The 23,637-nt window shown below is 36.8% G+C and overlaps 1 protein-coding gene across 2 annotated transcripts in view; it reads right to left on the bottom strand.

The window, feature by feature from the left end:
• Window positions 1-3,612: 3,612 nt before the first annotated feature.
• The window catches only part of CCDC12 (coiled-coil domain containing 12), a 405,317-nt gene continuing 385,292 nt past the window's right edge, over window positions 3,613-23,637 (bottom strand). For both annotated transcript variants that reach the window (XM_044066004.1, XM_044066006.1), the window contains exons 6-7: window positions 22,376-22,452; window positions 3,613-4,810 (exon numbers count right to left, since the gene is read on the bottom strand). In XM_044066004.1, the coding sequence (XP_043921939.1) occupies window positions 4,731-4,810; window positions 22,376-22,452 (157 nt within the window). In that variant the 3' untranslated portion in view covers window positions 3,613-4,730. The remainder of the gene's footprint in view (window positions 4,811-22,375; window positions 22,453-23,637) is intronic.

The raw sequence follows: 23,637 nt of genomic DNA, 5'->3' as shown, positions 1-23,637 counted from the left end.
CATCAAATAGATTTAAATAGATTAAAATAGATTAAAATAGATTTAAAACAGTTTTAAAACATTTTAAAATAACATTAAAAACAGGCTCATAGGTTTGTTATGTTTTAATCTGCTATCTTTTTAAAAACTGTTGCATTCAGAATTAGATTTATTTAATTAGATAAGGAGTACTAATTAAATTAAATTGATTGATTACTGATGATATAAAATGTTAGCTAGTTGGCTTGTAATTTTGTCTGAAGAAGGTGAGACACTGGGCTCACCGAAAGCGTGTTTTGTGCTTACAACATTTTTCTTATTAAATCAGTGTTCCTGGGTCGTGCTCTGCTGCTTTTTTTCGTATTTCCTGAGTCTGTGCATTGGTTTGGTTACGTTGGTTTTTATACAATTCTCCACAGCTGGGTTTCTCCTATAGTCTTGTCTAACCATCATGGAAAATCCTTTTACAAACTGCGTTAAGAGACAGCAACATTATCTCAAGAGACAGCAACATTATCTTATTGCTTCCACTGACAGGAAAGCAGAGTTCCTATGTATCCTATTAAGAGTTTACTGATATTTACAAGAGACTTCCTTACATTTCTGAAACGAGTATACTTCTTGGTATTTTCAAAGTTGAATTTCTGAAGTCCTGGTACAATATACACCTAAATCAAAGCAACAAGGTGACATCTACAAGCTGACATGATTTGCCAAGCACACAGAGTGAAAAAAAAATTGTAAATACAAAGCTGGTGGCAAGGACTGTTGACAAAAAGTTAGGAAAAATGTAATAATTTTCCATAATTACATTAACAAATAAAAAATGCATGGTGTCCCTGACATGTTGGGGTGTTGTATGCAAGCAGTATTAAAGTGACATTAAAATATGATGGATAATATAAAACAGTTATGACCATTAGTTATACTTTTGTAACTGCATTAATTTCATAAAAGCTATGTAACCTACATGTGAATGAATGGTGCCATTTTATTCAAAACATTTGGGTACACAGTGTTGCAATTTAATATGCCTGGTTACTTGTCTAGATTCTGTGACATCACAAAAGAACAGTGTGCTACACCCTCTTGCTATACATTCCTGGAAAGCTCTCCAACAGGTAAATGATTCTCTTAATGATGTACTGGATCCATTTTGCATACTTTTAGGGATATAACTATTTTTTTGACCATAACACTAGCTATTTTTGGTAAATGAAATACCATTTTTCTTTCATAAATCTGCAGTATAAAATAAGCATCTACTGATAGACGCTTGACAGTAACACCAGTGTGTGGCTCATATTTTACATTCTTTGCAACTCTTAATAATTTATCTGATATTGCAAATCTCATTAAGCATATTTTCAGGACAAGATTTTGGGAGAAATATTCTCAAGCAGCAAGGGGATTAATTGGCCTCCTGCTGCTCAGAACTGAATGAGTTAATCCAAGGAGTTATCCATCATCACTTATGACTTGAATTCCATGATGTATGCGCCTTTATAGCCACGATAAACCATGTACACCTAAATATCTTAAATGCACCACTAAAACCTACATGTATTTCACTGCAAGTAGCACTAAGGGGACTTGGACCACATGCAGCAAAAGAAAGAACTCATTCTCAAAAATAAACATTGTGCACTACCTAATAAGCATTATGGATACAGTTTCTGTTCACATCCGCACAGCTTCAAAAACATGGCCAGTGGGGTACCATACACCTTATATTACAATGTATCAAATTCTCCATTCTACCTTGTCACATGTGCTCCCAGCAGCACGATCTGATACATGACCAAACTACTGCCTCTCTCTTTTGGCTGCCTGACCTGGCATACTATGCATTTCCCCTACCCCTTACCACACATCAAACAAGCACACACAATTTCTACCATAAAAAGTAACTCACTTCAGAAAGACTGCAATGTCTATATTAAAGAAATAAAAAAACATAATCATACATCCTTGCATTGCAAATATATCACCTGGCACATTATATACCATCATTGTCAACGATAAAGAACTGAAAAAATGATGCAGCTTTGATGCAGTGAAAAAGATATAGAGCCTTGGTTTGAGCCCATGAAAGTACAACTGAATCACAAGAGTACGTTTAAAGGAAAAATTATTATACATTCACTCAGCAAATAAGACATCATCCACATGCTAAATCTTGCTTTAAAATATTACTATTTTTAACACTCAACTTGCATAACTTTATAAATTTAAAACCTACAAATTCTATTTTGGTCCCAAAGTAAAGTTTCACCAACATCTAGTCTCCAAAGGCACTTTCCCAACCACTTCAAATGCCTCATATCTGTAATGTACACTAAAAGTTTAAGAACTGTCCAATACTCATTGCCCAAATACCTCCTAGGTTATCAGCACTGAATCATTAGTCTCTTTTGAAGACACCAGCACAAAACACTCACTTTCCTCTTTAGGTTCAAACTCGCACACAGTTCAATGCTTGTTGTGCATCCACAGAATTTTGACTTCAGTTAAAAATAAAAGAAATACAAATAAATAAAAAGGGGCTTGGTGTAGTATCTTCTTAGCCTGACATTCACACGTAACCTCCTGAAATCATACATGCTGTCTACGGGTCTTTATAGAAAAATAATTTTCAAATTACTCTTTTTCTATTGTCTTGCTCACAGAGCAAAGCCAAAATTTGTTCGTTTAAATACAAGGAGACCAGGCCATCTTCCATTCACCTCTGGTTCCAACCACGACAGTCAACATGTTTCTGCTACTCCAGTATAGCTTATCAGCTACTTTAGCCTGCCAACTTGCCCTTTAGAAATATGAGACACTCCATCCCTTCTTTTTTCCAGTACTCCAGTCATACGTATATTTTTTCTCTGAGACTTATTGTACTGCTTAATTAACTTAAAACCAGACATCACCAAATTTATTTTCAGACTGATGAATCAAAGACCCAAGCTTTTTCATGATCAGGACCAAACTAGAGAAGACATAAGGTGTGAAAGTATTCAAGGTTTATTCATTTACAGGAATTATATTTTTTGACTATTTCGGCCAGTACTGCCTCATTGTTATCTCACAGCAAGAGAACCTCTGCACCCTAGCTGGGAACTCAACCATTCTGGGTAGAGTCTGCATATCCTCCCAGTGTTCACAAGGGTTTTCTATGGGTGTGCTAGTTTCCCCCCACATTTGAAAGACATGGGGTAGGCAAACTAGCAACTTTTAAATTGTGTTTAAGTGTCAGAGTTTGTGTGATAAATAAGAAAGGTCTGGCAATCAATTTCTGATCCCTCCCATATGCCTAGTAAATTGTGGATGACAGCACTTGTTCAACTGGTTGCTACAGGACTTGCCTGCGACCCAAAAGAGGGAGCTCTCTCAGTTTTAAAGAAAATAACAAGCAGCCACAATCAGTGAAAGCTTTTTAAGAAGTGCACGCTACAAATTATTTTCAGTGATAAGAAAATATGCAACACTTGCTGCAGTGAGAAGAACTGAACAGAATGTGCACCAATGAAGTAAACTTCAGTGAGAGACTTGCATTAGAATTTCAAACTGGGAGAAGACACAAAAAAGGTGGGATATAACCCAAATGCTTTAACTCACTGTTCCAGTGACTCTCTACAAAACAGATAAATTACTAAGTAACAATAGTTTTATTAAAAGAAAACAAAATATAAAACCTGAATAAAATTACGCAACTAAAATGAAATATAGTACAACAGCTAAAATACATGGCTCAGGTGTAGGTTATTAATGAATTTAGTCATACCTGCTGAGTCTGCTCAGTAAACTCAAGCTGTTGCAGGTGGAGTAAATCAATGCAAACTTACACTTAACACACGAAGTACAGCTCTAGCGTTGTCTTCTTTTCACATGGTTCAATCTTACATCTCTAACACTCCCATCAGATATTGGCTAACTTTAAGCATAATGGTTAAAGTGTTTACAGGCGCAGGGTTTAATTCTTACATGGGGTAATTGGCTAAGCTTAAAATGTCCCACAAGGGCAGTTAGCCTAGTACTAATCTATGAACCTGTACTTCAAAAAGTTCATGACTGCAGCACTCCCCCCAAGGACATTGCTACAGCAATTTTGCTACAGCTACTTTTTTATTCTAATTTTTCTAAGCAAACTCTTATAACATTTTTTCAGAAGTGTGTTTGCATGTACATTCAGAGTTTGACTACTTCCATTTCTTTAGTTCACAAATTTTAAAAACATAAGCAACAACCAGCAACTCCTCATCTCTAAGTTTACACAAATATCTGCAAATACGGACAGTAACAAAATTATTCACTTTCTATAATAATGGCACTGTTCACAGCATTTATTCTTATATTTCCCTTGTTTTAGAACAATGACAATATTATTAAAATTGCAGTTAAGTTTCACATTTTGGAAATGTTGGAGTCCTTATCATATCCGACTGTTGTGCACCACTGACAGAAAATAAAAATCAGTATTCGGTCTTTCTTCTAGTACAAAATAAACTTGATGTATTCAAGCAGCACTTAGAGGAGACTCTTCTGAATCCAAAATGTACCAAAATGTACCAAAAAAACCTTCAGTGGTTACTGTGGCTACCATTTAGGTAACAAGTCCATAAAACATATTTTTAGGTAGCCTGGAATTATGTTCTGGTGTTCAGTTTAGTTCACAATGAGACATTATGAAGGAGTTCCTCAGTAAGATAAGCTGGAAAAAGGGTCCATGACTTGAGGTTGCAGCGTTGCATGCTAGATGCACGTTAATCTGAATCAACCTCCTCCTGCTTTGCAGATCCAACTGCTGAAGCCAAGTCGTCTTCTTGCCCCCTCAATCTTTCTCCTAGGTGAGAGATTTAAAACGCAAACATAATACACGGTTAAATGATAAACAATGAAGAACGGAAAATATTTTTATGCAGTCATCTAATATTTCAGTAAAACGTATAACAAGTACACTTAGCACATCTAATAATTTCAACTAAGAGTAGCAACAGTTTGCAACAACAAAAAATTCAACTGTTCTGACATGAAAGCAGCATGAAATGCTTTTCTTTTTCATTCTGAAAAATCACATGACTTTTTCCATTTACAGTAAAAAAAATAGCCTACATTTTCATAATTTTGCTACTCTACAAACATCTCATTTCATACTTTTCATTTGCAATGCTTCCCTGTCTACAGCACAAGCAGCTGTCTCTTCCTTTCTCTCACCAGTCATTATTTCTACTCTTTAGACGATCTAGACCTCATGCACCCGCCACACCCAAACTAAATGTCATTATAACCCCATGCAGCAAGAATTTCATGTTGTTCCTGTACTCTGTAAAATACTGCTACTGTGGTTCTATGCTGAATCCCAGCTATTATCAGATAATTCTCAGAAGGCATCAAATCATTACTCTCCATAACCTAACCTACTAACTCAATGACATAAATAATACTTCAAGCTAAGGTGCTTCTGTTACTTTTTTCCTAACTTCCCCTACTGCCTACATAATCCAATTCATGGTTGTTGGGGAGCTACAGCCTATCCATCCATTCAATGAGCAAAAAGGTAAATAAACTTATCCTGGATAGTATGCCAGCCCATCTCTGAAGATACAGACATACCTTTGAGGAATTTTGAGGATCCGTGTTTCACCTACAGCACGTCTTTAGAATGTGCATGCAATCTAGAGTAGCTGGCAAAAACCCAGCAAGAGAATGGGATTACATGAAGACTGTGCAGAATACACAATGTACTTCAGCAAGAAGCAAACTAGTGAACCAAGAGCTTTGAGGCAACAATGTTAACTGCATTTTAAAACTCATTTCCTTTTTGAGTTTAATAAATCCAATTTTATATATACTGTTTCATTTAATTTATGTAAAATATTGACAGGAATGAAGGAAAATTAATAAAGATAATAGAGGAAAAATATAAAGTAATATGGGAAATGCTTACATGTTTAAAAAGAAATAAAGGGATTACCTGTACTGAAATGAAACTAAAACATTATTAGGGAAGACTGATTTAAGTACTATGGAAAAGAATAGGAAAGAATGGTATGAAAATATAATGGAAAAAATTATGACACTTGCCCTTGGAGGCACTTGGGAGAAACAAAAAACAGTAAACGCTAGAATAAAAAGATATAAAAAAAAATATGTGGAAATGTGTAGATTTTTTTGTGGAGGCTGTTTATAAATAGGCTTCCAGTGAAGGCAAATATGTCATATAAAATAATGAGAGTGTTTATATTGTGAGGAATTAGAGACAGCTGAACGTGGTTTTCCAAAATGTAAAACAGTACATCAATCATGGGAAGAAATATGTGGGAAATAATGTTTAAAATGATTGAAAAATGTTAAATGTAGTAACATCACAGAATATGGATGTTATGAAAATATTAAAATACCATTTAATGGGAAATGGGTAATGTCAGAAATTTTGAAGAATAGAAGGAAAAGAGTGGCGGGGGGAGTTGAAAGTTTAAAACAGTGAAATTATGCAAGTTAATTGTAAATAAGTGTAAATTAGCTGTAAAATTTGTATATAGAATGTATATATTGTCAATTTTAATAAAGACCCCCTGCTCATTATTGTGATTGTGAGCTATTTTGGAGGAGTATTTCTGGTTTCTATTCCAGGTGCAGAGGCTGCCTAGAAAAACAGGGAGGCAGATGGAGAGAGAAGGAAATGATGGAGTACTTAAAGAAATGAAGGAGAAAGCAAATATCGAGACTGGAGAATGCGTGCATAATTCAGAGGAAATGTTTCCAAGAAACTTGTTTGATAGAGATGATTCAGCAAATGATACAGACCTCCAATCGGGAGGATTGTGAGATGATTTACTCAATGGTGGTGCAAAGTGATCCAGAAAATGAAGGAGATGTTTTCCTGGGGGGAGAAAATACAAAAGGAGGATGCAGAGACAATCCTGAATAATTGTGGTGAGTTGGAAAACATACGCACAGAAAGTAAAAGAATGCAAAAGTGGAGTAGCAAAAAGGAAGGCAGAAGAAAATGAAAAATGGAACTATGTGGTAAGGATTCAAAGTAAAGAAGACAAAGAAATGGACAGGTATTAAGTGTGGGACAATTTAATTGCTCAATTGGGTATAAAAGCACATGTGGTATGAGCATTTATTCTTATCAACAGGGAGACTTGTTTGTGACATTATATTTGAGTGTGTTTTTTCAGTGGAAATTTTTCTTGGAAAACATGAAAAAAGACCAACCCATGTAATCTTTATGTGATAAAAACATTTAACAGGGAAACAAAAAAAGAAGACTCATATACATTTTGAACAGAGGTAGAAAGACAGACTTTAAAAGGACATTTAAAGGCTTTATGAAAAGTACTGGACACTGCAAAGGTTTAAGACAAAAGTGGTTTATGGACTGGTGGCTCAGACTGTAATATTGTGTTAAAAGTAAACATGCACATATACCAAGCATGATAAATGTGGAGGGGAATAGGGGTGTTGTAAAATACTGGGCACAACCCAAAACATTTTTTTTGTGGAAAAGGACATTTGATAAGTAACTATGACAAAATAAAATGTTATATTTGTGGTGTAATAGAACAGTATGCAAATATAATAAAATCGGACATTTACGGATGAATTCAAAAATGAAACTAACAGTAAGGAAAAACAAAGGGAAAAATGAGCAAAGAAAAAAAATTAGTAGTAGTAGAAATAGAATAAAAATTAGATGAGAAAAAATAATAGAGAGGATATAAAAGAAGGTTCTAAAATAAGTGATGAAGCCAAACTGGGAAGTAGTGAAGGGGAAAGAATTCTATTGGTAAAAGGGTAAAATACAGAAGAAATTTTAAAGGGATAAGTACAAAAGGAAAAAAAGAAAGCAAATGGATGAAAAAAATATATAAAGCTAAAGATTGGGGCTTGGTATAATGGTTAATGTCCGCAGAAATAAAAATAACAGTAATGCGAAGCACAGTCCCAAACAACATAAACTATAACAAAAACTTTTAATAACAGGTTAGCGCTTTCACCACGTAAAGTGGCTTCTTCAGACCATAAACACAAATAAATGCACAAGCAACTCTATATACTTCCAATTAACGTCTCAATACATTCAAATAATTAATTAAGCCCTCACCTGACTTTGCATACCACACGCAAGGTAAGTGATGTTACCAAACCTATCCACTCATAATTTAAAAACATAGTTAGTAAAATTACAACTTAATCTCATATAATATAATAAAACACCTTTCTATTTATATCTAACATATGCAGGAATGCTTCTACAGGTTTGCATATCAGCCTTACTAAAATAATTAACTACAGATCCAGTAAAAATTGTAAACACAGCATGAACATATTTGAAAGTTGACATCGCAGTCTAGCTGTCAGGCTAGTAAGTTAGATCAATGGATAAATCTATAAAAATCAGAGCATCGTCCAAACAATAGAGTTAGTTTTCCAACTAATGACGCTATCATTTATAATGACTGCCATACCTGTCAGCAGACTTGTCTAATGAATCATAAAAAGATCGCTAAGCTCTTTTCAGCATCAGAATAATAAACATAGCTTCCATGCAAAAAGTGTGTACTAACTATTCAATATGCGTGCTTACGCTAACTAGATGACGTCAAAAACCTTATCCCCTTTGTTTTAAAGGCATATTTGTACAATTTCTAAAGATTTTTATGCAAATAAAACAACTTCCATTTTAACAACTAAATTTCTAGTATACAAGAACATCTGCAAAAGTACAGTTTTGTACCTACCATAAATGTAGATGTTCGAAGATCCACATTGCTGCAGTCCTTACATATGGGTAGTCCGCTGTCCTCGGTCGGCCCGAATACCAAAGTATTAGGCTGACGTCGGTCAAGGCGCTTAAAACTGACATCAGGACGTCAGGGTACAAAAGCGCATGACCGATGTCATATCCTCAGTCTTTTCTTGCCCCAGATGTCAGAAGGCCCTAACAAGAAAGGCCAAAGCCAATAAACAGCAAAAAAAAAAAAAAAAAAAAACAACCACCCCTGCACTAACCATATTTACAATATGTACAACCCAAACCACACCACCACCTCTAACTACAGAGGGGAAGGAGGGAGGGTAAATTGGACTGCAGCAATGTGGATCTTCGAACATCTACATTTATGGTAGGTACAAAACTGTACTATGTTCTTCATCTCACATTGCTGCAGTCCTTACATATGGGTAGAATCCCAAAGCAGAGGTAAGGGAGGATGGCAAAACTATAAATCATTAGGGGCTGCCAAAATGCCCTGTAAAATTGCAGTGGCAAATCCAGCCCTAGATTTAGAGTAAAGTGGAAGGTGGTAATGCTTAGAGAAAGTATGCACTGAACTCCAAGTAGCTGCTTCCAAAATATCTTTAGTAGCCACCCCCCTTAAAAAAGCAGTAGAAGTGGCAGTAGCCCTAGTGGAATGAGGCCTAATCCCAGCTGGAATCTCCTTACCATGATGGGAATAACAGAAAGCAATACAAAAGCCTATCCACTTAGAAATAGTTTGTTTTGAAACAGGTTTGCCCTGAGAACCCAAAGCAAAAGAAACAAACAACTGCTGAGACTGCCTGAACCCTTTAGTTCTGCTCAAATAATATCGCAACTGTCTGTGTATATCCAAAGTGTGCAAAATCCTCTCCTCTTTATTTTGGGGGTTTGCATAAAAAGTAGGCAAATGAATAGTTTGGTTTAAAGCCACACTAGAAACCACTTTAGGCATAAAAGAAGGGTTAGTACGCAAAGACACCCTATCCTTGTGGAAAATTAAGAAAGGCTCAACCGCCATAAGGGCCTGTAATTCAGAAACCCTTCTCGCAGAGGTAATGGCCAACAAAAAAGCAGTCTTCCATGATAAATATTTCAACTCGGCAGTTGCTGCAGGCTCAAAAGGTTGTAGAGTGAGTTTCTCCAACACAAAATTGAGATCCCAAGCAGGAGTAGGAGCTCTCGTGGGGTCTTATATTCTTTGCCCCTCTAAGGAATTGCTTAAACAAAGGATGAGAAAATAATGGTGGGTCACAGTCATAGTGAGCAGAAATTGCTGCAGCATGAACCTTTATAGAGGAGAAGGACAAACCTTTGTCCAATAACTCAGTAAGGTATTAAAGAGCAACACTTAAATTAGGTTTAGAAACATCAAAGTCCTTTGCTGTACTCCAAAATAAAAATCTCCTCCATTTATCTGCGTAAACTTTCCTTGTACTAGGCCTTCTGGCCTCCAAAATAACATTCAAAACTTGTTGTGGAAGCTGAGACCCTCCAGGGTTTAAAACAGAATATGCCAGGCTGTTAGATGTAGAGAGTGAAGTTTGACATTGAGTAGATGACGGTTCTCCTGAGACAGCAGGTGAGGAATCGAAGGCAAAGGCCATGGAGGCTCCCGTACCAGACTTCTCAGTAATGGGTACCAGTGCTGTCGAGGCCAATCCGGAGCTATTAAAATCATGTTTGGCTTGTCCTGTCTGACCTTCAGGAGTACCTTTGGGAGGAGAGGCAGAGGTGGAAAGGCATACACGTGAAGATTGCTCCAATTGAATGAGAGAGCATCCACTTTCCAAGCTGTGGGATGAAACCTTTTTGTGCAAAACTTTGGCAGCTGGTAATTTAGTGGAGAAGCGAACAGATCTATGTCTGGAGTTCCCCATAACACTGTCAATTTCTGAAATACATGAGGATCCAATTTCCACTCGTGGGGATCCATAATTTGCCTGCTCAACACATCTGCTAAGGAGTTCTGTGCTCCTGGCAGAAACCTTGCCTGAAGATTTAGCTGTAAACTGAGAGCAGTCTCCCACAAAATCATTGCTTGTCTGCATAGAGGATATGAATGTGTCCTTGCTTGCTTGTTGATGTACCACATGACAGTTGTGTTGTCTGTTTGAATCAACACCTGCCCTGGAAGAAGTAAATCCTTGAAAGCTATCAATGCAAATTGGACTGCTAACATCTCCTTCAAGTTGATATGTAAATGTTGAAGTCTGGCAGGCCACGTGTCTTGTACCCATTTTCCATTTAGATGAGCTCCCCAAGCTTTGTCTGAGGCATCTGTCGTTAGAATCTGACTCGCCTCTGGTCGGGTCACAGAGAGTCCCTTGTTTAGGTGACATTCCTGAGCCCACCACAAAAATTCCTTTTGAATGCAAGGTATTATCTGAATGACAGTGCCCATATCTTGGCAGTGCTGCGTCCATACATTTTTGAGATACCATTGTAGCTTCCTCATATGCAGTTTGGCATTGGGAAGTACCAGAATACAAGATGCCATGAACCCCAAGGCTTGAAGGACTGTCCTTGCAGTCAGCCTGGACTGACGAGACAATTGGTGGAAGTAAAAAGAAAGATTCTTTTGTTTGTCCGGGGTCAAAAAGGCCATCTGGGATGCTGTATTCAGTCTCACACCCAGAAAGCACATGTCCTGAGAGGGTACTAGACTGGACTTTATTTCGTTCACAGAATACCCCAGGCATCTTAACACTGCCATCACATACTGTAAATGATGAAGAAGTTCGTCCTTTCCTTGGGCCAGAATCAGGCAATCGTCCAAATAAGGATAGATTTGTATTCCTCTTAGCCTGAAGAAAGCTACCACTGGAGCCAGAACCTTCGTGAACACTCTGGGCGCAGTAGATAAGCCAAAGGGCAATGCAGAGAACTGATAATGAGAAGTCCCAGCCCGAAAACGCAGATACTTCCTGCAACTGAGCCTGATAGGAACATGAAGGTAAGCCTCCTTGAGATCCAGAGTCACCATCCAGTGATCTTTGCCCAGCAGAGGTAAAAGCTGTTGTAACGATGTGTTGAGGATAGATAAATCCAAAATTGGTCTCCACGTGTTCCCTTTCTTTGGTACTAGAAACAGGCGAGAATAAAATCCTAGGCCCACTTCTGGCAGAGGGACCGGTTGTATGGCCCCTATTTGAAGTAGTAGAGAAATTTGTTTGTGAGCCTCTAGTCTTTGCTGAGGAGGAACGTCTGGCATGCCTTTGAAAGGAGGCAAGGTATGGAAATAAAACTTGTAACCTTGGTGTATGATATCCAACACCCATTTGTCTTGGGTAATCAAAATCCAATTTTCCTTGAAGAGTGCCAACCTTCCTTCCAAAGGTGCTGCCAGGCAAGAAGGATCTGGCAGCTGAAAAAGTAGGTAATTGGGCCTGTTTACGAAAGGACTGGCCCCTGCCCTCACCCGAAGATTGTGCAGGTGAACTCCCTGTTCTAGGTCTGAAAGAACCCTGAGCTCTGCCCCTACCACGTCTAGATCTACCCCTAGACTGAGAATCATAAGAAGGATACGTCCACCCCTTAGCAGGCCAATTCCTACTAAACTTCGGAGGCTGAACTTGCAAAAAATCTTTAACAGCCTGCATAGACTTAGCCTTGTCTTCCATTTTCTTCAAGACTGACTCCACAGGTGAACCAAACAACACATCAGACTGCAAAGGAGCATCCAAAATCCTTGTCTTAACATGGTCAGATAAATTCTGATCCTTCAGCCAGGCGTGCCTGCGAAGAACTGAACCAGTGGCAGCCACCCTAGACGAGGCCTGCACAGCATCAAAACCACATTGTAATGAATGCTTACCCACCTGTTCAGAGACATGCACCAAATCTTGTAATTCTTTACACTCAATGCCTTCCGCCAGAGCATCCACCTTAGACTTCAATTGAGAAAGAAGAAAGTTTTGATATTTCAACATATGAAACTGGCAATTCAAAGCCCTCATAGCTAAGGTAGAAGATGTATAGACCTTCTTTCCCCATCTATCCAAAGCTCTGGCCTCTTTATCTAGAGGAACCGGATTTTTTACAACAGAGGCCTTGACACCCTTAGGTCCCTGACTAATAGTTTCTGAGTCCGCCCTAGGACTCTTATAAAGATATTTATGAGCCTCAGGCACCCTGTAATACCTATCCGGCTTAACAGGCGCAGGAGGCAGAGAATCAGGATTAAGAGAAGCCTCTGAAAACACATCTTTCACAACATCCAGAACAGGGGGTATAGCCAAGGGCCTATGTTGGGGTAAAAGCAAAAATTCCCTAAGCCTTTTCCGAGAATCAGAGAAGTCCTGACCTTCCCACTTAAAATGTTCCCTCATAGAGTGAAGTGTCTCTGAAAAAGAAAAATCCTCTGGAGGAGAAGCAGAAGGAGTGGAATCATCTGCATCAGAATCAGAATAAGGAGAGTACTCCTGCAAGTCTTCAGCCGAAGACTCTGAAACATCCGAAGCCTGCTCAAAACTTCCCAACTCTGGCTCCACCCTAGGCCTCTTATCAGGAGGGGGCAAAGAACCTCTAATCAGAGTAATCAAATCTTCTGCCATTTTAAGCATGTGCTTCTTAGGCACAGACCCTGCTGAACTAGGAGTGACACCAACAGAAGCTAAACCTGGCCTGCCTCTGGGAGAAGCCTTGGAAACAGAAGGAGAGGGCCTAACTACCCTAGGAAGGGAGGGGAGTACAGTAACCTGAGAAGCCCCTTCAGCCTGACCTGCCTCTTGAGAGGCCACATCCTGCAAAATCAAAGTCTCCCCCTGAGACTCCAGAGAAGTTTCCGTCGGAACCACCGGTTCCACTGAAGCCTCTAAAGAACCGGCGTCCGGAACGGACGACTCATCTAGCCTGGGTTTAACTGTTTTGTCTTTGCGCTTCTTCGAAGAAGCGGGCGCCAGAGAGTCCGACGGCATATTATAATTGCACCGCTTACCGAAGACCAGCCTAGCACAATCTAATCTTCGCTTAATAGTGCGCTTATTGAACCTAGCACAAAAGCGACACCCAACGTCGTGCTCAGGCCCCAAACAAGGAATGCACAAAGAATGATAATCCCTATGCGGTATCTGTTTCCCACAAGAAATGCAGTTATTCACTTTTTCTGACATCCGGTAAAACACTGAGGCAAGAAAAAACCAAAATATTCCCCAACGGGGGAACTCCGAACTCGAAAAATTTCAGAACGCCGAACGGCACTTGCAACGCTGCTTCTGCATCGGACCATGCGGCAAAAAAGACTGAGGATATGACGTCGGTCATGCGCTTTTGTACCCTGACGTCCTGATGTCAGTTTTAAGCGCCTTGACCGACGTCAGCCTAATACTTTGGTATTCGGGCCGACCGAGGACAGCGGACTACCCATATGTAAGGACTGCAGCAATGTGAGATGAAGAACATCTAATATATCAATATTCTGATAGCTAAGACACTAGCTATCTTTAGAACATAAGAATATTGATATTAAAATCGTATAACACAATATTTATGCACATATTAGTACAGCAAGCTAGCAATCTACTAAAGGCAATATAATAAGAAGAAGCGGGTTTAACTTTCCTAACTATATCAATGGATACTCAGATCCATAAACCAGTATAACTAATCAATAAGTATGGAATATTAACTATGGCACCATTTATTATCTTAGAGGAACTGATGCTTCAGCGTATTCACTAGGATCATTTCTAATGGGTGTAGCTTATATCAGCCACTTCTATAAAAGGATATTAGTGCAGACCATAGCATAACAGATACAATACATCTATTATGGCCGTCTCCTTATGCTATTACTATTACTATTGCTATCTCAATGTCAGGAATTTGTAGCTCCTTAAAATACTATAGTAGATGTCCTAATACTAAACATTAATCCAAAAATCTACCTTCCACCAAGATGCAATAAGGTCTAGGACAAATAAATTAAAAGTTATATTTCGACTTAGATGGTTATAGTCAAAATCATAATAACATTGCTTGAGCGCAGTATGTTACTACATGCATACAAAGTAAGCCCATATTGTACTACCATTTACAGTAGGCTATACCCTGAAAAGTCTACATTTTTCTGGGCTACCTCTACATCAAACTGATAGTCAATATATATCATAATATAATAAATATAGTACATCTATTATATCCGTATTCTTATATTGTTATTGTTATAATCATCACTATCAGGACTATGCAAGTACCTAGAATCCTATAGTAAACATATTAATGACGGACATTAATCAAAAACCTACCTTTCACCACATGCCATCATACCCAAGATAAATAAATTAAGAATATTTTTAGACTTGGATGGTCATAGTAGAATCATGGTAAACTCATAACATTGCTTAGACTCAGTACAGAGATACGTACAGAACAATCTACATTGTACTGTCATTTGCACTGGACTATTCCATGCAAAGTCTATATACTTCTAGGCTGTCTCTACTTCAAGCAAAGTAGGAATATACTAGATCATAATAGATACATAGCAATATTTAAACATAACTTAATAGTATATTAATATAAAAGTAAGATACTTTATGACACTACTATGTATAACACTATTTCCTAGGTAGTCCACGTGCTTCCAAAGCACATTTTATGGACAACTTACCATTTAATCCAAACTCTTTCTCTGCTTAAGTATCCACAATAACTCACTTCTTTCTGTGAGGTTTTTAATATTCCCGATCCTTGATCCAACTATAACTTGTTCCAGCACCATAAACTTAAAGTCATGATATTTCCTACTTCCTTCAATGTATTTGGAGAGGGCACTCACTGAATCCCTATTTCTTATACTATTTATATGCCCTCTAATTCTCTCTTTAAATGTTCTGTTGGTTTTACCAACATAAAAATGCAAACAGAAGTCACATTGTGCTAAATATATTATATTTCTGCTGTCGCACGTGGCTGAAACCCCTGTTCTATATATCACTCCTGTACCTGGAATAAATGGACACATATTACAATGAGTACATATCCTTGTCCCCTCTTGGATATTCTTTATTGGGTTGGGGCGTATCTTTAGGATAGCATAACATACGTTTAAGATTTTTTCTATTTTTATTAAAGCAAAATCTGGATTGCTCCCCTACTACTTCTTTAATAGTTTTATCTGTCATAAGTAGTGGCCAATGCTTACAGAACACATCCCTAACCTTATTTACATCACTGGTATATGAGATGGATATTTTAACAGCTTTATCCATGCCCTCATTAGAGCCCTGATTCAACCCACCTAGTGTCCTAGAAGAAAAACAGGATTTTGCTCTATCTGTCCTAAGCATTTTAACGTCTTCTAATACAGGAATAACATCTCCTTTTTTATACCCACCAGAAAAACAGGATTTCGCTCTATCTGTCCTAAGCATTTTAACGTCTTCTAATAAAGGAATAACATCTCCTTTTTTTATACCCACGCTGATATAGATTCTTTTCCAATTCAAATAATCCTTCCGAAAAGGCACCTTCTTTATTGCTCAAGCATGAGACTCTCATTCCTTGTCCTTTCACTACATTCCTAAAGGTAAACTTTGGGTGTACACTTGATCTATGTAAAAGCGTGTTTCTATAACATTCTTTTTGATATAACTTTGTATCAAACAGACCATTTTCAGTTTTAGAGACAAAAATATCGCATAATGCTAAGCCTTCAGTTGAATAGTTAACTATAAATTTCAAAAAGTTTGTTGTGCCCTGTATTATCTGTACATTCATTCAACCGGGGGAGTGTACCTCCCCAGACCAAAAAGATATCATCTACAAAATGACGATAACATTTCACATTAACTTTATATAGGTCCAGAGGGAACATTTCCTCTACCTCCCATTGTGCCATAATGAGATTCTAGAGATTTATCCATTGATCTAACTTACTAGCCTGACAGCTAGACTGCGATGTCAACTTTCAAATACGTTCATGCTGTGTTTACTGGATCTGTAGTTAATGATTTTAGTAAGGCTGATATGCAAACCCGTAGAAGCATTCCCGCATATATTAGATATAAACAGAAATGTGTTTTATTATACTAAATGAGATTAAGTTGTAATTTTACTAACAATGTTTTTAAATTAGGAGTAGATAGGTTTGGTGACATCACTTACCTTGTGTGTGGTACCAAGGTCGGGTGAGGGGCTTAATTATTTGAATGTACGAGACTTTAAATGGAAGTATATAGTGTTTGCTTGTCGTGCATTTATTTGTGTTTATGGCCTGAAGAAGCCACTTTACGTGGTGAAAGTGCTAACCTGGTATTAAAAGTTTTTATTATAGTTTATGTTGTTTAGTACGCTGCTTCGCATTACTGTTATTTTTATTTCTGCGGCTGTTTGCTTATTTCAACAGTGTGCGTTTACCAGATGGTTGTTCTTTTCTATAATGGTTAATGTGTTTGACTCACAGACACGAGGTATAATGTGCGATTCTCACTTTTCGAAAGGAAATTGATTAGGCTTAGAATGGCATATTAAAAAAGCTAGCCTAGTAATTAGCTGTGAACTTATGAAACCATGAATTTAAGGAAAAGGGAAAACGCAAATTTTAGAGTGCTTTCTGTAAATGTATTGGGTATCAAGTATTAAGAATATGGTAAGACAAATAGGAATTTTGGAGTGGTGTAATACATGTGATGTAGATGTAAATTATATTAGAAGACAAGATTTTTAACAAATGAAGAAATCTTACACACACAGAAACCATGGGGAAGAAAGAATCTGGAATTTGGGAAATGAGAGATGTTCTGAAATAGCTGTAGTTTGCAGAAATATAATAAAGATGTTAGCTGTATTTTTAGCAAAAATGGGAAGATTAACCATTGCAGACTTAAAATGGAAAGAACAAGTATATAGAATTATCACATGCTCATACTAACTGTAAAGAAAGGGAAAGCTTACTTCATTAGATTTTAGACTATGTAATAATAAATATGATTATATTAAATTAACAGAAGACTAACTGAGGTTTAAGAGGCAAGAGTAAAAAAAAAGGAAATGATACAAGAAAAATGTCAGAAGTTATAAGATGTGGTAAGTTAAAGCTTTGGAACAAAATTAATGGACTTACAAAAAGGTATGTATAGATCTGAAACAGATTTTATAGTAACAGAAGGTATAGTTATAGGAAATGGGGAGGTAGTTGAAACAGGATTTTCTGATCATCTTGCAATATGGCTAAAGATAAAAGAAAAAAAAGTAGCATATAAAAACAGGCAATGAAATAAAAAGGATAAATGAAAAAGTATGGAATCAAGAAGGAAAGAGACTAGTACTACAGTTATGGAAAGATCACATTACTTCTCCTTTCGGCTTTTCCCATTAGGGGGTCGTCACTGCAGAACAACAGTCTACAGAACGATTGGCAGTGGAGTTTTTTTTTTTTTTCACTGTGTCGAGTTGTCAGCCTGGTGTCCAACCTTCCACAGAAGGCACACACTCACACCTAGTACCAATTCAGAATGTCCAATCCACGTGCAGCATGTCTTTGGAAAAACTCACAGAACCGTAGGTAGGACAAGCAGACTCCGCACAGAAGAGACCACAGCCAAGAACTGAACAGGAGAACCTCATGCTGTGAGGAGGCAATGCTAACCTCTGCACCACCGCAGCTTCCCGGAAAGATCATATTACTAAGAGACATTTTATAAAAATTAGTCTGAATGGTGGAGGACATTTAAGGAAAAATATGATACACTGGAAGATTTAGAATATATTGACAAAGTACTTTGACAAAGAAAAAGAATGATATGAAAAAAAATACAAGAATTGTTACAAAAGCAAAGATATTCTTTCACAAGGAAGAAGAGAAGTATCAAATTACTTAAGCCAATTATTAAAGGAAGATGGCAGTGCAATGAGAGAAATAAAAATGTAAAAGGGGAAACAGAAAACTCAGGAAAAGATTATAAATGCTGCAGTACAATATGTACAAGAAATGTTGAAATACAGGCGGTAGTGAATAAAACATGGAAAGTGAAGTTAACAGAAAAAGGGAAGAGGTGGAAAAGCAAATTTATTTAAATGAGCTAGATGAAATATCAGGACAAGTAAATATAAATTTGGCTGCAGGCCCTGATGGAATAGGGTATGAAATGTATAAAAATGTAAGGAACTGGCAAAAATTTTTGATTTTGAATGAATGGTTAAATTAAGGATTTACGTATAAAGAATTATGTAGTGGAAATATTTAAATTCATATGGAAGAAGGAAGCCAGAAGAGAATTAAACTGGAGACATAGTATTTAACAACAAGATCTTTATAAAAATAATACAAGAGAGACTTGAAACTAAAATGCAAAATATTATGGAGGACAGCAAATGTAGTATAAAGGGGAAGGGTTGTGAAGAATTATTAACGATAGAAAAATTGTGGATGATATTATAAAAGAAAATAAGCAAAAATCATGACAAGAGGCCTTAATAAAGCATTTGACACAATTGGGCAAGAAATCTTATGGGTAATAAGAATAATATAAGTGAGAAAGTTAGGAAATTACATATAGTAAAATAAAAGTAAAATACTTGTAAATGGGTGGTTAAGCCAGGAGGTACACATGAAGAGTTGTGTAAGACAGGGATGTCTAATGAATTGTATACTCTTTGCATAAGTTATGAATGTGATAGTATGCAAAATAAATTACAAAATGAAGAAGGTTGGGTATATAACATATGAAGGGATAAGAACTCCAGTTCTGTTAACATATGCAGATAACATTATAATAAGCGCAAAAACAAAATTTGGACAAAAGTAATAATTTGCATGAACATGTGTCTAGAGATGACAGGGATCACTTTAAATAAAGGGAAAAGTAAAGGATTAGGTGATGCAGGAAATACTTGGGATGTATATTTCACAATGAATGAAATTTCTGTGTTAGGTATAAAATTTAGAAATAAAGATGCAAGTAAAAATTAAATGTGAAGAAAATAATATAAGAAATAAGCAAACATGTCTTTTCTGGAGAACATGTAAAGTATCATTCAGAAAAAAAAAGGTTCATTTGATAAATTTGGTACGGATGGGAAAATAGCATATTTAGCAAGTATATTTATGTTGCCAACAGTATTAGGAAAGAAACTATTGCAGATTTTTTTCACTTGTATGGGATTCTAGATTAAACTCATTAAAAAGAGTTTTGCATGTAAATAAAGAAGGGGGTAGTTTAGGGTTAATTAATCCAGAGGCATACGCTGCTTCATTAAATTTGTACAAAGTGTTAAAGTGGATAAATGAAAAGGATGAGATATTAGTAGTACAACTGAATAAATATAAGTATGATAAATGTTGGGGTATGGTAACAGAGTAAAACAGAAAAAGGGTGCATAAATGAAGAAATAAATGCTACCAAGAAAAAATATTTTTGTGGAAAATAAGAACTGAGGAGACAGAAAAAGATAGAGAAGTATGGTATTAGAATGTAATGATGAAACATTACTACTATGTAAAACCATGGGAAAATCTAACAGATGAAAAAATGAAAGCTATAAAAATAAGCAGCAAATGGTGTAATCAGAAAGTAGAACATCAAAATTTTTTTGTGGAGACTGACAACAGATAAACTGCCAGCAAAAGGAAATATGCCATATAATTCAGTTTACATTGCCAAGAAGAAGAAACAGAACACGTATTTTTGAAGTATAAAAAAGAGTGTGAAACTTATAGGGAAAACCTATGTAAAAAAGTTTTTCTAAGACATAAAAAAGTAGATGAAATAAACATGGACATGATTAAATGTGGACATTATAAGAACAGAAGTAAAGAATACATTAAAAGAATACAGAATTATTTTATGTTATATGGAATGAAATAATATATTATGTTTAATGGTAAATGGAGTTTAGCAACATTATTAAGTAAAATCATAGTAGTTACGGAAAAAGGAGAGGTCTAATAGGAATGAAAACAGCATGATTGTAAAGGAAATTATGAATATGTGTAACAGATTTGTACATTTATATAACTGTATATATGCAAATATTTGTAAATATGTGAATGTTTATTTTTGTATAAAGGTCTACTACTCTTCGAATATGGGGACACTGTGGTGGCACTTCCTGCTTCTTGTCTGAGTGTGAAGGTGGCTCAGAAGCAGGAATAAACATAGCAAGTCATGACTGTCAGAAGGAGATGGTTGGTGAAGGAATTTATTCTGGAGAGAAAGCTGTTTTGGAGGTGAAGGAGTTTGATTCTTTGCAAAAATGAGATGATGGCAGAGACTGACAGCAGTGAGCAGCAGTTAGGTAAGGGTGAATTAACGCAGAATGTCGAGGTAAAGGTGAACAAGTCTGTACAAGATTCTGAAACTCTGTTTCAAAAAAGGCTGTTCCATGAAAAATCGTAGGCTGGATGTACTATTACAAGCCTCGAATCAGGAGGGTTGCTGGAGGTTTACCTAATGGATATGATAAATCAAAGCAATTCAAGAAAGTGAGAAAGCAGCTTCGTGGGGTGAGATTATGGACAAAATACAAGAGGAGGAGGTGAAGATATTGTGAGAGAAGAAAAGGTCATATGCGCAGATGATGAAAGAAGGGGAATGGTAAGCAGAGAAAACAAAGAAGACCTTTTTAATAAGCTTGGGTAGTAAATAAGAGAAAACTCAAAAGGTATGATGTTTAAGAGGGTCACCAAAGTAATGGATGATTGTAAAATGGTTTACACTGCCTACCTTAAGCTGGCTAACTGACCAACTACAGCAAACAGAAGTGTGAAGAAAACAGCACAATGCACATTCACTCAGATACAGGAATACTGTACACAGTTTAACTGTTTCAAACCTTGCAATGGGTTTTCTTCAATGGACATACAGAAGCCCAAGGATGGGTGTGCAGGAACACACAGAGATGGTGTTCAAGATGCTCCTGAGAGAGAAGGCAAGCAGCAGGACAATGTATTGCATGGTGTGGGATGTTATTGTCTGTTAATAATCTAAAATATGTGTTGTTGACATCCAAACTTCCACAGTTCAGAACTAAGCTCTTGCTACTGCAGTAGTTAAAAAGGGTTAGTGGCAAGAAAAAGATAGTTTCTACACAGCAATATGCTTTGGGCTCGTACATTCATAGGTGAATACCAAACTAACTGCCTTGAAGCGCCATTTTAAGCCTGGCCAATAACTTGAGATCAGAATCAAATGCTGTACCCTGTTTCTACAAGGGGATATAACCTTAACCATGATGCCAAACCCACCCCAAGTTAGTCACCAGTGTGAAGAGAACAGCACAATGCATATTTACACAGTTCTTTCAGTAAGAACATTCTGTGGAGATACAATACCACAAAGCCCTAAGCCGCTTATGTACAAGGGTGACAAAAGTAGAAACCGTATCACAAAGGACACAGCTAAAATACCAATTCAGGAGAAACAAAGCAAAACAGGCACCAAGCTTTGCAAATGTAGGGAACGCAGAAAGATCTGCGTAACCGGGTCCAATCAAAAAATCAATACTCTTAAACAGAAGGTATATACATAACTACTCTAGGAAACAGAATACATTAACATTTGAATTGAGCTTAAATTGCTTTGCCTTTTTTTTTTTTTAATAACTTATTTTTTGTTTCAACCACCATTATTCTGTGTTAGCTTCCAGTTACATTTATCAGCCTCTGACAAACTGAATAGTTAAAGCAAACAGACTCACTAATTAGCTCTGCAATAGCTCGTTGCGTCCTCTTTTCCAATTTTTCCAGTTTTTTGGCTACATCCCGTTTCAAGTCCCTGGCAAAAAAACACAACAATTAAAGAGCATTGAAAACATCAAAGGAAATCTTTATTGAAAGATGGGCACAGACTTAGCTAAACATGCACAACTGTGAAAAAACAAGCTAGACCATACACACATAAGGGAACCATCAGCTAGTCTGATAATAATGTGATAGCAGTTTTTGGAAGGTTGGTTTTGCCTCTCAATGATCAGAATAAGCAAGACGGATGTAAATGTTATTGCATGAGCTATGTTTATACTGGAGAAACTGCTCTTGAAGAACTGTAATGTAGTCTTTGTTTTGAATGTTCATACTACCAGTTTATGTTGACAGTGTTTCTACTGTTTTCCTTTTATTTAGTAGAATTCTCCTGTTTTTGTTAGTAGAGGGAGCAGAAATTTTACAATAGGTCAATTAAACAATCCAGATACAATAAACTGCTTGTTACTGCACTACATAAAATAAAAGTTTTATATTTCAAAACATTCACAAATGCATGTATAACACGGTCAGTATTCAAACCATATCGACTATCACCATGTGATGGGACATGAAATTGGTTTCAGAATATTTCGGCAATAGGTAAAATTCCTTATCACCATGTTACATGCCAAGAAACTTACAGCCCAGGCTTTTGAGTCATCCAGTGTGAACAGCAACCAAATCAAGTATTTCAGAGATAAGAAAATGCTCAAAAAATGTCATTATCTACATGCATGCCAGGACCAGATCCCTCCAATCCAATAGATACGGCAGCATGTCATAAAGGTTTATACTTAATGCCACATCAGCAATGATGGCACAAGGAGAAGATCCCTCTCAAGTTAAATATATCACATCACAATACACTGCTCCAGCTTATAATTTAATTTACTGTATATGCCTATGTTACAAGTGGTTTACTATCATAATGTGGAAAATCAAAACATTTTTCCACATTTTGATTGAATTCGTTTTCCGAATTTGGTAATACAGAATTACCAAAATGTTGGAAATAACCATGGAATCGACATTCAAACAGTGGAAATTCCAATATCGAAAGCCTGTGTTACCGGTAATGTTTTTGAAGAGGGGCAAGCTCCCCAACACCCCACACACCCCCTGCATATTATATTACTCCCCCACACCCCCTGCATATTATCTACTCCCTCTCAGATCGCACTACAGTGAGGAAAAGGGTAAATTCTCCCTTTCCCCA

This window comes from Protopterus annectens, chromosome 3.part0 (genome assembly GCF_019279795.1).
Source record: "Protopterus annectens isolate FY-2018-M chromosome 3.part0, PAN1.0, whole genome shotgun sequence".
In the NCBI taxonomy this organism is placed as follows: domain Eukaryota; kingdom Metazoa; phylum Chordata; order Ceratodontiformes; family Protopteridae; genus Protopterus; species Protopterus annectens.
Note: the sequence above shows the minus strand (reverse complement) of the source record. Positions and strands in the feature narration are given on the sequence as shown.